Consider the following 16,970-nt stretch of genomic DNA (forward strand, 5'->3'; position numbering starts at 1 on the left):
CATAACATTTTCTGTAACTCCCTACACGTAACTATATGGAACTTGTAAGAGAATCCAACCCACCAGAATACTCATCGAAATATTCTGGAAAGATGAACACGATACTCTTTGTAAACCTGTTTTTTTCCCTAAGTCTTGAAATGGTTTGAGTCTAAACTTAGTCATTGTTCATATTTTTAGGTTTAACATTTTAGTAATAAAAGCAAGATTGTATATATTGCAGCCTGGCAATGCATTAAGGGATAGCAGTGTGCATTTATTAGTCATTAAACCACAGTATCTTCAGGTCATTAATTGCCTAAACTTAACCTAAAAATAGAACTGCACTATAATCTTTCTGATATCAACCTTTTTCTTGCATATTTTTTAAATCTGAGTTTTCTTTTTGGCCTCGTCATTCCTCAACTTCTACACTAAAACCTGCAGGTGAGAGATGTGGCCAGTTTAGTGTTTGAGTATTTAGGCTGCTCTAATCCCCAGTTTTGACCTAGTACTATTATGTTTACTAGTATATGTTTGAGACAAATATTTAAAATACCTCAGCTAACTCACATTGAGGTGACCTTTGTCTTTTTAACCCATTTTACTAGCCTTTATTTAAAATAAACCCTCGAGAATTATTTTGGAAGTGAGCCCCAGTACTGATGTAGTACGTAGGCCTTTAATGTGTTGCAGTAGGAAAAAGTTTAAGTTACATATGTGTTTGTGAAATGGAACAGTTGAAGTAACCCACCTTAATATGTAATTAGGCTTTGCTAAATATGTAAATTTTGAGGGTCATAGTTTGAACCATGCAGACAGCTGAAGTTCAAAAGCTTTAGGTAGGTAGAAATGGCTAACTGCATAAACCAACATTAAGGATAGACAGACTTTCACATCCTAGTCAATTGACTAAAAATATAGCTGAAGGAATATGTTTAACTTGCCCAAGGGACTTAGTCTGTAACGGTAGATTGGAAATAGGTGGGAAGATAATGTTAACCTAGAATTATTCAAAGACTGTAACATAACTGCAGTTAGGTTGAAAACGGGCTGTTCACGTGGAGCGCTGAATAAGTAACTTTTTTTGGCTTTTGTAGATAATCAGAATTTTAGTTGTGATTGTAGATCCAGTGTTAAATGTTGCAGGTAACTGAAAGGCCAGGATATCAGTAATCACTGCTTGGTTGGGTGAGTTATTGGGATAAGGAACTTAACCATGTGTTTAATTTGTAGTTACGTAATTATTGCCTAGAAATATAATTTTTTCTCCCTTTTTATGCCAGGATTCAACATTAACTTGCATCTTGACAAGGAACAGGGGTTTTGCTTTTAAACAAAGCTGGATCTGTGGGTATGAGATAACTACTGTAGTCAAAATAGAAGAGGCAGTGACAGTCTAGGTAAATACAGAAATGAACAGAAAAGTTTAGTCTCTTACTTGATGCACCGTTAAGATGACAGTGTGCAGTACCAGTGGCACAGCAGTTACTCCTGAGCACATCCAGCCCGAGTATCTGCATTACTAGAGGATATGGACGTACCACAGGCTGGAGAGCTAACAGAGCATCTCACTGAAACACTGAACTATGTGGCATGGTCCTTCCTGCCGTCCTTTCAAAAGTCAGTGATCTTACAGGAAGTAAAATTAGTTTTGTCCAGTGAAACAGTCTGTGCTTGCCAAGCACTTGAGAAGCATTGCCACAAATTACTACCAGACAAAAATTTTTTAAAAGCAAAAACAAAGCCACTGACAACAGTGTGTGATGGCCAGTACAGACATCTAACTCATGTGACATAAAAGCTTTAAAGTGTTAAGGCATACAGAGAGGATGCCATAAAATAAATACTTCGGAAGAAAGATTGGGGATTATCTGGCAACTAACAGGATAATTTTTTAAAGTTATTAGTTAGTTGAGGGAGATGGAAGTCATGTTCAAGTACAATAAAAGGTTCCAACTTTACTATTATTTTTTGAAAAGTAATAAAGCAAAAAAAAAAATGTGCTGATTTAAATTTCATCTCCTTTTCCTTAGTCTGTCCATGTGAATGTGCTGTGTGGAAGAGTAAAAGGGCCCAACTAAGTGTGTTCCAGTGATTCCAATAGGTATTCCAAATTAATTGCTGCTTGTACATTTAACACTTGTTACATTGGGCTTCCAGGATCACCTTAAATAAAACTCCCTTTATTTTAAAAAGATGGGGAATGGGAGAAATTTGGTAACCGGATGAATAGATTCTAAAATAGGAAAAAAAAAAAAGAGTTTTCTAATTTCTCCTTTGCATACCTGAAGTCAAGTATTTGGTAGTGTGTTAGTAGTTGGTCCTGTTGCATAGGTTTAATGTATATGCAAATAGAGCTGAGTCCTTTTAAGTTTAGGTCCTTATTTATGGGTCCTTATTTATTTGAGGTCCTTATTTATTCCTCCTGTTTTAACTTTTTGCAAGACATGTTTTAATGCCCTCCCTACTGGTAAAGTTTGAATACTAAGTTTTCTAATGCAAAAAAAATTAGAACACCTGTCCTTAGTTTCCCAGAATCTTTCTGCATCCTATACTAAATAATTTTTAGTAGAGAATGCAGAATTATTTTTTGTTAGGTTATAAATTTTGGAAAGAAAGATTGAGATCCTTTTGGATAATGAAGTGATAAAAATTCATGACAAAGTATATAAAATCAACTAGGAAGTAAATTTAAATTCTAAATAGAAGGAACAAGAAGGTTCATTGTGACCTTTATGCCATGGACGAGCATGTAATTTCTTGTTGCCCTGAAGTTTAAAAACTCGAAGCCTAGAGGAAGTTAATTTTTCTGATTATGTACTACAGAATAATGTATTTTAGTGAAATAAGAGGATTTCAGTGCTCTACTGATTTGAAATGAAGCTGTCAGGGTTTGCTTGGTGAAATAGAGTTCTACTCTGTCAACTAAAAACAATCTAATGGCTTCTGAAGAGCAGACAACTCAATTTCAGAGTAAAAGGTGAAAATCATAGTAACTATTCGTCTGAGGAAAAAAACCATAAAATTACAAAACCATTTGTTTCCAAACTAAGCTTTGGATTCAGACAGTAAAGCATGTTTCACTTTCACATGACTCGTCCTCACAATAGAAGGGGTAGAAACCCTTCCGTGGAAACTCATCCTTTAAGAAACCAGTACATACACACTACTTGGAACCCGCCAAGGCAGGACTTAGGAAGTTATTCCTAGGGAAAAGGTGGACAGATACCATCTGTTAAACTAATCTAAACTTACAAAGTGAACCTTAAAATCAGCCCTTGCCCAGTGTCACTGGTAGCTTTCTCAAGGTAGAAATGCTTGGGGGGAAAGTCATCCTTATTTTACGAAGTGAATTGGAAGGCGAATGCAGTGGTCGAAGATTCAGTTATTTGCAACACATTAATCTGTAGTGCTCATGTTACAAACTAAAATGTAATCCTTTGAAAAAGACTACATAAGTTTGTCCCCTAAATCTTTTCTTAAGAGAAAAATTTAAAGATGGAGCTTAATGCACAAAGTAAATGTAAATACCAGTATTTGGGTGGTAGAGGATATTGGTACATTATACTGACCTGATGGCCACTGAACCGTACTTTAAGGTGCTTCCAAAAATATTCTAGAAGACCATTAAAAATCATTATAGCAATCGTTTTAATTTTTCTACTTTCCTTATTAAGGTTTTCTGCTTACCCAAAGCAGTGTATACATTAACATGACTTTTTAAGGGGTGCCTTGACCCCCATCTGCAACAGATTTTTATCTAGGAATAGAAGGATTCAAACCCTATTTGATCCCTAGCTCTTTGCTGAAAAGTGCATAAACAGGAATCCTGAATTTATTATGTAGACCTCCTCGCATTATGTAATCGAAGCAAAGGGAAACCAGCGATGGAGTAGAGGTACGTAGACTAAAGAGCTGCTTGCAAATCCAATAATGGTACCAGGAATAGTCAAAATTCTTGTTGCCCAGCTTGGTCAATATAAATCACAAGTCCAGAAAAAAGCTTGTAGTTAATTCCCTGAGGTCCTTTTACTGAGATGTAAGAGCAAGTAGCCAAGGAAGAACAAAGGGGAGGGGTGCGGGAAGGGGGGAATGCTTAGAGCACTAGAAAGATTTAACCAAGTAGGTATGATAGATAAGCCACCCAAAGTCTCTAAAACTACTAATGAGCACAATTCTATTTCAATCAGCTATTTAGCTGGTACCTACTGCTATGTCACCTAGTGTGAAATTTCGGAATTAATGGAACAATGAAGGAAGCAGTGCGGCTTGGAGGTTCCTAGTGGGCCTGGAAGGTAGGTTACTCTCAGTTTAAAACCTCAGTTTAAAAGTGTTTGAATGAGAAGGAACCTGGACTCTGCACTTGCTAGTTATTCAGTTTAACATGTATTGACTTGTGACAGACACTTCGTTGGGAATGTAGAGATAAAAATTGACAGGGTTCTTGATAAGAAACTTAGGCTCTACTTGTAGCACAAGTCAATGACCAGTGAGCATGCCAACTACTGTAACAGATGAAATGGTGTGAGAACCTAAATGAGAAGATGACTAATTCCAAGAGGTTAGCGACTAGCAAGAGAATGAAAAATACACAGGAAGTAGGCCTTCAAAGGGAATGAAACGGTTTGAGCAAAGGCATGAATTCAGGTCATGGCTAGAGGTGCACTGGAAATAGAATTGGTTTGGAATTGAAGTTGGATGGCCGAGGAAATGGATTGGACTGGAAAGGTGAGAAGTGGAAGTGTCATAGGAGGTGTGTCCAGTAGCTGTGTGATAAGGACCCTGGAATATATTACACAGTCTAGTATTTATTAATATATTGTAACGTCTTACTAAAGAAGAACTGACAAAGTATTAATCACGTAAACAGTGATTTAAAAACTAATCCAAGTATGTCACAACTTTTGTTTTTATCCAGGTCTCCAATTGGTGAAATCATTCTGCTGTGAAAATGAAACTAACCTTGTTACTGGTAAAGGCCTTGGACGTTTTTACCAGCCAAGAGAGGTGTTTCTCTTCTCACTCAGGGTAAGATGTAATCATAGTCTGCTAGAGGTAGAAGGGACTTCAGTTACTTAATCCAATTGCCTGGTTTTATGTGTTGCATACATGAGTAAACTGAAGCTGAGAACACAAAGTGGCCTGCCCAAACAGCTTATTAAAATCAGATTTGATTAATATGCATCAATTTCCCCCACTCAGGCAGTGCTACCTCTTAACACAAGTGACTGTCACATAGAATTTTTAGCATAATTATTTGGTCACAATCAGTTTGAATAACAAGCTGTACTCAACTTTGATTGGTGTCAGAATGGGCAGGTGTTTTTGCAAACTGCATTTTCCTTTCCAATAACCTTCCCTAATCAATGTCTACATCCTTTGGTGGCTGCCAGATGATTAGGATCAATAAAAATTTCTTAAGGTATGTGCTTGACAGTGTCATTCGCTAGTAGTTGGGGCATTTGGCAAACCACATAGCCTGTGTACACTAACCCTCATAATAACAGCCACGAGTGGTGGATGGACATGGGAGCGGAAATGCTGTTTTTTGTGAGCTGAACTGGAGCAAGCAAGTTTCAGGACATTCCTCCCTTGGCTCTTAGCTCACCATGATATTCAAGTAACAGGACCAGTAATGCTATAATCCTGTCCACTGTGTCTCTTTTTAAAAAAATCATATCATTTTTTTAACCAGCAAGACTTCTAGCTTGTATTTTATTTAAAAGATTTTCTTGAGAAATAATGTTGATATTTATTTAAAAAAAAATAATTTCGTTGCTTCGGAAAGGGAGAATTTTTTTCCTGAATGCATGCTGTGGATTTAGTTGGATATTGGGTGCTTTTAAAAAATTATGACAGCCGACTGAATTACGTCTTTCTTGTTTATGTCAGTGTAATATGACTTAAGTAGTAATCCTGCAGTCCCCCCCCCCACCAAGCAAACAAGTTTTGAAACTTTTTGCATACAATGTGCGTATTTAAATTGTTTTGGAAAAACTAAAACCCTGCATACTTCCGAAAAAATAGAGGAGTTAAAAACAACCTTTACTTTTGGGTAAACAATCTGCTGTAAGAAATGGAAGAATAATGTCAAGCAACGGGATATGTTTTTTAAGTAACTGCAAAGTGATACAATCTATTTGTTTTAAGTTTTACACTATCATTGGCTTAAGAAGCCAGGAAGTATTCCCTCATTTTTAACAAGGTACAGTAATACAGTTGTGTTTTTGTTTTTAAAGCAAGTTTTAAAATCCAACCGGGAGAGATGTGATTTCTTGAAGTGCTGTCATTTATACTCACTACTTATATTACAAGGAAACTTCTATGCATGCTGAGCACTAGGTTTATTTTAAGTATGACAAATCCACTATATGCTCTACTGGCAATAGTTACAGGGCCAGAATGAGTTTGTAAGTATTCAGACAAGTTTAAATAAAAAGACTGCAGCTTACACATCCTTTATTTACTTGATTGAAAGCCTTCTCAGGTAGGTACCAATGTTTTACATAGTTGCCCTCCCTTTGTTCTCATTGACTTCAGTGAGTTGTATTGGGGTTTCTGTGCTTGGGACTCTGCTCAGTTGCTGCCGTTCCCGTTGGTTTGTTTTCTTTCAGGATCAAGGTGGGTACTTTCATATAAAATCTTATTTTTAATTCCTTCTCTGGCAATTCTTTCCTGTATTCTTAGCTTTGCATGATTATACCTACAATGGAACCTTGTAAGAAAAGAACATGAATAAGTCATTAACATAAAATTCCTACAGAAACTAATTTGGAATTTTGTAACAAAATTTCAAAATACAGATGAGTACCGCAAAACTAAAAATATAACCATTCTAATTTGGAGTGCTATGTTTGGGTGGTGTGGTGTCAGAGATAGCTATGAACACATTTATTATTAAGGTATGTTTCATGTAAAATGAGGATTTCTGTTACCTTACTTCGTTTCTGCTTGTAGAACCTCATATAAGAATGTACTTTGGGCCTAGCTTTTTTCGCTCAAGAAGATATATTTGAGATTCATCCATGCTGTATCAGTTGTGAACATTCTGAAAGTAACTTTCAGATGTGAGACACCGTAGCAGGCATGAAGTGAGCAATGAGGGTAAGGTAAAATGAAGCCGCCTTCACAAGTGTAGTAGTAGGAAGAGCATGTCTAATGTCATGCAGGTATCTGCACTTGACAAATGGCAGAAAATATGAGTACATGTTGAAAAGATAAAGGCACTCCAGCAATATAATTTTGTAAGAAATTTCTATTAAAAATCCTATTAAAAAATGGAAAAAAAAATCCTTTTTCAAAAAAAGAAACAAAACTCAGTGTGGGAATTTCTCAGTGGGAAATTGCTCTGAAAAGAGCATGTGCTTTGGAATTAGATAAACCTTGTTATAGTCATGGATCTTCTTTAATACGTAATGCTGTGCACATACCAGCAGCCTAAAGTCACCAAGATGAATCCTCCTACTGCAACATCACATGACCTTCTAATTCTACCTGTTGAAAAGAAGCACAACTACTGTCATTATTACTCCATCTAGAAAATAATTGTTCACTACACACAGGTGTGTTTTTATACATAGAGAAAAACATACTTACTAGTTAACAAAAAATGTCCAAGGCCAGCCACAGCAGATCCTAATGAACCATATAATATTGAGTCCCGTGCACAAGGAATGTTTTCGACATCTAAAATTCCTAGGAGCTTGAAGGGCTAGGATAAAATAAAAAAGAAACTAGACTGAACAAGAAAATAATGGTAGGTAGGTCAAGGTGCTTTGGCAAAGGTTAAACTAGAATATGTGCTATGTGACAACCATGAATCCGTTTACATTGCCTTTCTAATGAATTGCTTTTCATATACAATCAGAACAGTCAGAATCTTAAAATGGGAAACCTTGGGAATGGGAAGGTTTCTGGGAAACCAGAAAGCCCCAAGCAGTAGGATAACATACACAAATTAATTCAATTATGGTGTTAAACCATAATTTGCTAATCGACTGGTTTTGGAATTGAGCACATTTTATGAGCTCTTTAAACATGTATGAAATTAAGTACACTGAAACTTAAAACAGTATAATTTTGTTTCCAATGATTTGGGAAGCACACGTGTGATTAGTAAAATTAATCTAATCTTGTTTGCTTATAATATTAATATAGTGCTGTTTGCTTTAAATTCCTTTAACAATGACTTTAGATTTTATTGGTGTTTACGAGGTGAACATCAGTTGTGGTTTATAAGAATAAATATTTTATGTAAAGAAAGAACGTGGGCAGTATACCTCTTCTGGTCTGTTTCCTTGCCTGTGATAGGAAATTGCACTTGATTGTATTTAGCTTGCCCTTAATCTGTAATGGGGGTTGGGCTGGGTGGTAATTTCCTTCAAGTGCTAAACTGGTTTTTAAATTTTTTCTAGTTTTCATTGACTTTATGGACTTGTTCTCCTGATTTAAAAACACTGCCACCTTAATATGTTTAGAATGTCTGTCATTTTAACTGGACTTTAGAGGTTTGGGGAAGGCAAGACAGACGTTTAAGAAAAAAGTCACATTTCGCTAAGGTATTTCTATTAAAGATTTAGAAAACCTTAGGATACTGTTTTCTAAAACTTGACTCCATGCAAGTTTCCGGTAATGTAGCTTTTAAAAGGAAGCCATTTGTCCATTTAAAGGTTTCACAGTTACACTTTTTAAATGGTAATATAGTGGAGGCGGGACTTCAAGTTGAAGGGGGAGGGATCTATAGGATGAGGTAAGGGAGAAAACAGATTGGAAGAAATGGGGTAAGGACAGTGACAAGTCAGATTAAAGGCTGAAACATGAAGACATTCTTGATTGTATTTTCTCCTGTGTTTTCTTCTTTGGCTTAAACTTCTGCCAGAAAAGACAAATGTGACTTGTTTCGTAATAAAGCAAAAATCATGTACTTGTGGATCATTCTATTCCATTTTCTTCTTTTGCCTCTCTCTGCACCCTTCCCCCGACACCTAACACATTTACTTCATGAACAAAATTGCTCATTAATATTACAGATTTTATAACTCTGCAAGTTCTTTAATACATGTCTTCATATACAAAGAGGTTGGGGGATTTTTTTTTCACTCTAGGTTTTTCATTTAGCAAAAAACTTGTTTCTTACCCTAGCAGCTCAGAAGCCCGGTGGCATGGTCATGGGGGGGTGTGTATGTGAGCCTCTCTGCAGACAGGGAATGCTGGACTCTGAATTCTAGTCCAGGACTAATGCCCCCACCTCCAGACCAGCCTGTTTCCCTGGGGGTGTTGGGGGGATGCCAGGGCCAGAGGCAGCTGGTGTTCAGTGGGGCCAGCTTCATCAGGTCCTAGTTGCTTCTGCCACAAGGTGGAAGGTGTGGTGCCTTTCACATTTGGACAAAGAAAAGGATTTCCTCCCATAATGGAGTCATGGTGTCACACCCTAGAAAACAACAGAATCTGCAAACATTTCTTGGGGCACTTGGACAAAATGCTGTTAACCCCAGTCCTTTACTAAATGTATAAAATATACTTGCAAAATACCAAATAGTGTTGTTTAAGCCAGCTGGGTAACTTAGAGATTTTGCAAATCCCACGCTCAGATTTTGATTCAGTTGTGGGATGGGCCATTGGAATCTGTAAAAAGAAACTTAAGGTCTTTTGTATGATGACCACCAGGTAAGGGAAACACTGCTTACCTTACAGTGGTACGTGCTTAGAACCAGTGTGTGGACAGGCCCAGGAAGCTGCCGCTAAACATTCTACATGGATTCATGTGTCAGCTCCACCTGCGACTTCACTGGGCTCATGTCAGTGCCGAGTTAAGAAACTGCTGGTCTAAAGCCCTTCACATCCCTGATACTTAGTTCTCAGCTCTCTGAGATGTAGCTGAACCCCCAGGCTCGGGGTCTACTGGAAGGCTACTGAATGCTGGCAGAGGAAGCGAGGTCTGCCTGACCCCCCTCCCATCAGTCTTAAGTCCACTGCATCATTAACCCTTTGGGTTTGTGTAGAGATGAAAAAGCTCAGAGAGGAGGAGGCATTTTCCAAAGGTCCCACATGTAGGAAGTAACAGGACTAAAATACTTGTATATCTACAATTTGTATCAAAACTGGGGTAAGGATGAACAAAGAATGAAAACCAGTGTTGCCTTTACATTCTCACCCTCTGGTGAAGTGGAGGCGGGGTTACCAAAATGTCTTCAGGAGCAAGGATGGAATGCTGAAGGATGAACCAGTCTTCAGCACGTGAGCTGTAGTCTCAAGTGGAAATTAACATTTCTCTTTATTCCCCAAGTCTGTAGACTTCAGGCTTATTACAACTAATTTAAGCTCTTTAAGGAAATTTTACACTAATTTTTTGGTAGACTAATGTGTTTAATCTTAGATTTATAAAAGCAGCTTTACCAGCTCACCTTGATGGAGCTAAGGGAAGCTCAAAAGATTTCTAAACCAGAATGCCAGTTTAACTTATAGGAAAAGGATCAGATTAAATTAGAGCCACATTTCCCACTGCCAAATGTATCTGCCTCAATGCACACATTGTCCTCTTGCAAAGCATGAACTGGCCCTATTCCCATTTAAAATTAGCCCTGCAGTAGATTGCTCTCCACTACTCCAGGACTGTTTCTACAGTTACCCTTCTTTCGTTTGCGTTGTTTTTCCTCTATAATAACCTCCAGCCTAGAAACATTGAAAACAAAACCCCTCACACCCCTTCCCACCAAGCCTCCTAAATGCCCATTCGTTTTTCTGCTCCCTTTCACTGCAAAACTGAAGTTAACCTATGTGTTGCTGCTCCACTTACAAACTCCCCACCTTCATTTGAATTCATTGCAATGAGGCCACACCCCACTGAAATGGCAAGGTTCTAAGACCTTCATTTTGCAAAACCCATAGCACTACATCAGCACATGGCACAGATAATGTTTTTGAAACAATTTCTTGTCTTCAAATACAATGTCTCCTGGTTTTCTCTGTCACTGGCCCTTTCTGGTAGCTTTGTTGCTGTCCCTTTGATGACATCTAAATGTTAAAATGCCTCTCATTCCCCCCCCCCCCCATCTAATCTAGGTGTCCCAAGTCTTTCGATTACATGCCATTTATATGACTCCCAAATTTGGGAATCCAACTCTGATCTCCCCCAAACTTCAGTCTCATTCATCTGCCTGATGACATTTTTATGTCTAATAAGCACCTTAAACTTATATTTCCAAATTGGAATTACTTTTCAAGCATTACTAGTTAAGCAGTTTTAATGCCAATAACCTAGGAATCATCCTTCATTCTCTCACAAACCCATGTCCAAGGTGTCAGCAAGTCTGGAAGGATACAGCTGAACCAACCACTTCGCACCTTCGCTGCTGTTACCAAGTTACCATCCTCTGTCACAGTCTTAAAAGATCCTGATTCCACCAAAATGACTACTGTTCTTTTTAATCACTCCATGGCCTTTGGATATGCTCAGGATGATATATGTGCTATGAACTGGTATGAAGGCCCTATGTAATTGCGCTCCCCTCCCCCCACTTGTACCCCATCTTTTCCTTTGTCCTCTAGTCTAGGCACACTGGCCATTCCTCTAACATGCTTAGCTGGTTATTGCTTTGCACACACTACCTTTCTCCCTGATCTTTGCCTGGCTGGTTCAGTAAATGAAATTCTTATTTCCTTTTTGTTTGATTACCCCAACAGAATATGAATCAAAAGGACAGGGATTCTGCCTGTTTTGATCAAGGCCATTTATCTTTAGCACCTACTTTAGTACTTAACACTCAGTAGGTACTTTGTAAATTTTTTTTTGGATGGGTGAATTCATAAATTCGGAATTTACCTAGAGCACTTTCCTGGTAGGCATATACCAAATTGTATTTTTTTTTTTTTTAAAGTTTCTCAGAGCAAAGTGAGCAGAGGAAAGGCAGTTTTTAAGGGCTAGTTCTCAGGTATGCTAGCTTGGTAACTTGCCCCTTTTTACCTTAGGTTGGCTGATTCTAAAAATCAATCCCTGGATTGTAGTGGAATGAGCACTGAAAGTTTTTTTAAAAACTGCAGGCTTCCTTTTCTGACATTACCCTGGGCTGCTAATGTTTTATTATCTCGTTGATGAACTTTGATAGGTACTAGGGTTTCATGAACAATTTATTTAGAGGGCTTTTACAGTATTTTGTGGTGCTAATGAGTATTTTGTTTTGCTAACGATAGATACAAAAGGGATAAAACTTCTATTCAAGATCCTAGTGTTCTCACAAAATCCCTGCTCTTAAGGAGCCCGAGAGGAAGAGGGAGACAAATTAACTTGCGGTATAATAAATGATGGGTAGAGCTCTGTACAAGCTGGCCGGGGAGATGGGGACAGAAGCACCTCGAGTCTGCTTGGAGGAGTCAGGAGGCGCTTTGGGGCAAGACGAGAGAGCGAGCCCCGTTTAGCTTGAGCACATCCGGAGGCAAGTACGATCCGTAGGAAGGCGAGGTGGAGGGCTTTTACGCTAGAGGCCGAGGGGAACGCCACGTGCCGCTACGACTGCACTTTAGGCAGAGGTGCAATTACCCAGGTCGTACGTCAGCGCACACCTGACAGCCGTGGAGGGTGGGCTGACGCGGGCAGAGCCCGACGGGCGTCCCAGCTACGGAGGCCGCGCGTTCCCGTACCGCGTCCTGCGCGGGGGGGAGGGAAAGCATCCTTCATCCGTCCTGCTTTGGACATCAAGCCACCGGAACAGAACCAAGCTTCCAATTCTCGGCGTTTACGGATCCCTCCCTGTGAAGGGTCGTGAATTAGACAACCTCAAAAGACGCCTGTCCTCAGGGAGCTTTAAAATCTGCCAGCAAGTTACGGCGCACAGCCATGCTCTTCCTCTCGCCGCGGGATTCAGGATGCGCTGTTTTAGTGACGCGCAGTAACTCATCAGTCGTACTGGTCCCCTCCGCGCCCTTGTTTGGGTCACTTGTCATGGCAACAAGGTCAAATACCGGGGAGGGGAGACCCGGTACATTCCCAGCCCACCGATCGCAGGGAAGCCGCCCCGCGCCCCGCGCCCCGCGCCCCGCGTTACCTTCCCCTTCCCGGCCTCGCCGGGCTCCGGCGCTGCGGCCATGAGCACGAGCTGGCGCCTCCGGTCCCGCCCCGGCCCCGCCGACGGCCCCGCGAGCGGAAGCCCCACCGGCCGCGCGCGCCCCGCCCACGCGCGCAGGCCGCCATTTTAGGGAACCTCGGTTGCTCCCCCGTGGCCGCGCCGCCCGCGCTGTCTCCTTTGTTCACTGAACGCGCCACACCTTCCCCAGCAGGGGAGCCCCAGGCCCCGGGAGCCGGGGCCGTGGGCGGAGGAGGGCTCGGAAAACGGCCCCGCACCCGCGACCTCGGCGGGGCACGGGCGGCGCGGCGCCGCCACACTGCGCCTCTTCCCACCCCAACCCCCGCCTTCCGCCGCAACCGCCATTTTTAGCCATTGCCCGCGCGCTCGTGCTCGCGAGCAGGGCCGCCGGGCGCGCGCGGCCGGGGAGGCGGGGCCGGGCTGCGAGCGTGCGCGCCGCCGCCGCTTTGTCCTGCGCGCGCCCCCGCCCCCGCCGGGCCGCAGCCCGGGCCCCCCAGCCCGGAAGTCGGCCTGCGCTTGCTGGGCCCTCGTCCCCTACGTGTCCTTTGTCCTTCCGACCCCGGGACGGACGATTCCTCGTGCCCCCGGCAGCTCCACCCTGCACCGGCAGCCATGTAGCCCCGACGCCAGCCTCCCCCAAATGGTGCTCCCACGCCCATCCCGCCCTCTCCCTTTTTTTTTTTTTAGTTTCATCACTTAGGGGCTTTAAAATCGCGCCGCTCGGTTGGCCTAGAGACTGGGGACAAAATGGAGGGACCCACTCGTTACTGAGTGTGCGTCAGGGCGTTTGTGACCGCCCTTAACAGGGAGGGGAAGGACGTCGGGGTTGAAGTAGCACAAGGCTCACAACAGCCTGTTCGTGGTACGTGGGGTCCACCGTGACCCGACGCTGCGAATTGACGGGAAACCTGAAACTGCGTGTTGGTGACATCAGGGAGCAGGAATGCGTGCGGGTCCAGTGGAGATGGGGCCGAGCCCGCGTCTCAGCACCAAATAAATACGACGCGGTTCCCTTTGCAGTGTTTTTTTTTTTTTTTTTTCCTTTCTAGCCACCGGAAGGTAAATGTCCCTAGGACCACCTTATCCCTCCCGATGTGCTGAACGTTTAGTCTTCGTATATTTCAAAGCATACCCCTGGGAAAATGTGCAAGCGTCAGAGTGTGTCCTTGTGCAGAGTCATGCTGCTCCTAATTGCGCTGCTGCCTGACACACAGTAAGCGCGGGCTAAGACTAGCGATGAGGACTTAATGTTACGTATCCTTAACTGAGCGTTTTCTTATTCCGTGTGGTGACCTTACTTTCATGAGCACTTAAGACCTTTCTGCAATCCCAATAAAATATACAACTTATGACATTTATGCGTGAGTTATTTTTTTTAAATGAGTAACTTTGGGGGAAATTGGACCGCTACAGACAAATTACGTACTGCTGTAAAATTTATTGGGAAATAGAAAAAAAAAAATCACCGGTGATAATCCTGCCAGTTTGGGGTTCTCCCCTGAAATTCTTGAGCTAACTATGGTTTGAACTTGTCTGGAAGGTAATAGTTAAGGTAGTAATATTCCATAAAGGAGTGAGGAATTCTTTTGAAGTAATTCCTAATTATGTTGTAAAAGAAAGAGAACTGGAAAAGTACCAGGTAAAACACTGTAAAGCCATCCTATTTTATTTTATTATTTTTTTTTTCTATTTTATTTTTTATTGTGATTTTGAATATTGCTGGGGTAAACTTAACTGAGGTTCATTTGTCTTTGAAAGTTTTCATATTTTTTTATATGAACTTTTAATTTCACAAAAATGCATAATACTTGCATGCTTGATTTTTAAAATTTTTCAGTTTATTAGAGTGAGAAGTAAAAAATCTCTCACTTCTCACCCTTTTTCCCCTCCCTAAACACCAGTAACAGTTTGATGTATCTTTTTCTAAACTGTTTTCTTCTTTTCCTTAATTAAAACAACAACGGAATGTAAGGTACAAAGTGAAACTATGCCATACCTGCCCCCATACACGTGATACATGCATTCATATATAATGCCCACATATATACTATGTAATTTGCATTCAGTAATTTACTTTTCACCATTTAACACTGTATCTAGGAAATTGATGTAGCTATAGATTTACTCATTCATTTTAAAGGCTGCTCAGCAATCCTTTAATCATTTTCCTTCTGACTAACATAAAGTTTCCATTTTTTCACTAATCAAAAAAAAAAACACTTCAGTGAGCGTCTTTATGTGTATATCTTTGTGCACATATTCAAGTATTTCTATATGGTAGATTTCTGGAAGCGGTCTAACTCATTCCAAGGAGTAGGCATATTAAAACATTTAATACGTACTGCTAAGTCGTCCTGCAAAAAGACTGCCGATTGACATTCCCCATGAACAGTAGATAGAGTGCCCGGTGCTTCACAACCTTTTAAACTGCATATTATTGTTTTAAAATTTTCACTTATCTGATGAATGAAAACTGGTGTCTTACTGCTTTAAACTTTCCTGATTACTAATATGGTTGAGCATTCTTTCAAATGTTTATTGGTCATTCTTTTTTAGAATGAACTTCGTATAGCTTTTGTGCATTAAGAAATATGGTTGTGTGTGCGATTTTATTTGTTTATAGCAGCTCTTTGCAATTATGGCTTATAACCCTTATATTTGTAACAGATACTTTCTTTTAGTTTACTTATTTGTTAATTTTGTTTATGGAGTTGTTGACTTTAAACAAATAGATATTTCTCCAGCAAAAGTTTTTTTTTCTTTCTCGGGAACAACAAAGAATTACAATTTGGGACATGCAATTTAATGGGACCAACCACACACTAGTCCAGAGAAACAAGGAAGAGGAAGTCTCTTGGAAAATTTTAACTTGCAGATTGTCCACTTGGGAGGGATTGCTGTAAAGGAGGATTCCATTGGAGGAAACTGAAAGCTCAAAGTATAGTGACTTTTCATTGGCTGAGTTATGTGGTCTCCCATTAGCTAAACTACTACTGGGCACGGAGGAATCTTCGTCCTCCTCATGAAGTAGTCATGTCCTTGTCATGAGGATGCAAGGTACGTCTCTTCCAGTTGGGGTCAGTAGTGTGCGTTGAATGACACCTTCATTAGAGTTCTGTTTTCTAGTCTCCGGACTGCATTTTTTTTTTTTAAACAGACGCAGTTTATTACACAGGTTGGGTATTTAAAAAATATTAGTAAAACACATTTGGTAACAATTAGTTGAACCAACTCTATTTCAAATGAAATTTCTGTTTGTTAATTGTCAAAGTCTTTCGTTTGTCAAACATTGTAACCTTTTTTTATGGAGTCCAATCTGTTAATGTTTTCTTTTATGGTTTTTGATCTTGTGTCTTGCTTAAGTAGGCCTTCTTGACTCCCATAATAAAAACTCATAATTTTGAAAATAATCTTTATATGCTAATTTTCTCGGTAATAACTTTGATTATTTATCTCTTTCTATGTCTTAAAAGACCAACTTTTGGTATTATTGACCAAGTCTATTTTTTTCTATTACAGTTTACATTTTTCTGTTTTATTGTCTTTTTTATAGCTTTTGAATCAAGTATTTACTTCAGTTATTCTCCATCTTTCTTGGTTTCTAATGAATGTATTTAAGGCGATAAAATTTCCTCTGAGAATCATTTTATCATATGTTACATCATAGATGTTGACAGGTTATGTTCCTATTATCATTATTTTCTAAGTTTTCTATAATTTCAGCTTTCATTTCTCCGAGTGAATATGTTTGGATATGCTTTTGGTATTAATTTTTAGTTTTGTTCTGTTTTGCTGTACACTGTGGCCTGCCAAGTGATTTCCATCTATAATTGTTTTTTAAGATAAGAAACAGTAAGTCAACTGAAGAAACAGTGTGGCCTTGAGCTATGGAACATTGTTGCACTTTAA

General features: G+C 40.1%; 1 protein-coding gene and 1 long non-coding RNA gene across 5 annotated transcripts; one reads left to right on the forward strand and one right to left on the reverse strand.

Annotated features, from left to right (window-relative positions):
• Positions 1 to 678: 678 nt before the first annotated feature.
• On the forward strand, positions 679 to 5,405 carry LOC308493379. The gene is made up of 3 exons (XR_013992677.1): positions 679 to 2,086; positions 4,173 to 4,277; positions 4,901 to 5,405. It is a non-coding gene; the product is annotated as an uncharacterized lncRNA (long non-coding RNA).
• A 995-nt stretch (positions 5,406 to 6,400) lies between these two features.
• Positions 6,401 to 13,693, reverse strand: COX20 (cytochrome c oxidase assembly factor COX20). Of its 4 annotated transcripts, none has more exons than XM_081039447.1 (5): positions 13,600 to 13,693; positions 12,541 to 12,727; positions 7,579 to 7,693; positions 7,413 to 7,476; positions 6,401 to 6,697 (listed from the first exon to the last, which is right to left on the reverse strand). In XM_081039447.1, exons 2-5 carry the CDS (start codon positions 12,646 to 12,648, stop codon positions 6,559 to 6,561), a joined length of 426 nt encoding a protein of 141 aa, XP_080895573.1. In that variant the 5' UTR covers positions 12,649 to 12,727; positions 13,600 to 13,693; the 3' UTR covers positions 6,401 to 6,558. The 4 variants fall into 4 exon arrangements, with proteins under 4 accessions (XP_080895573.1, XP_080895571.1, XP_080895574.1 ...); XM_081039445.1 differs by lacking the exon at positions 13,600 to 13,693 and adding an exon at positions 13,023 to 13,126; XM_081039448.1 differs by lacking the exons at positions 12,541 to 12,727; positions 13,600 to 13,693 and adding an exon at positions 13,023 to 13,108.
• Between the last annotated feature and the right edge of the window lie 3,277 nt (positions 13,694 to 16,970).

Source organism: Rhinolophus hipposideros (genome assembly GCF_964194185.1).
Source record: "Rhinolophus hipposideros genome assembly, chromosome: 26".
In the NCBI taxonomy this organism is placed as follows: Eukaryota; Metazoa; Chordata; class Mammalia; order Chiroptera; family Rhinolophidae; genus Rhinolophus; species Rhinolophus hipposideros.

Coding starts and splice junctions, on each gene's coding strand:
- COX20 (XM_081039447.1), bottom strand. CDS start 12,648: ATGCTTTCCCTCCCCCCCGCGCAGGACGCGGTACGGGAACGCGCGGCC. Junction 7,694..12,540: donor CCACCCTCCACGGCTGTCAG/GTGTGCGCTGAC, acceptor ATTTTATCCTAG/CCCTTCAAGCTCCTAGGAAT. Junction 6,698..7,412: donor TTGGTGACTTTAGGCTGCTG/GTATGTGCACAG, acceptor TTTTCTTACAAG/GTTCCATTGTAGGTATAATC.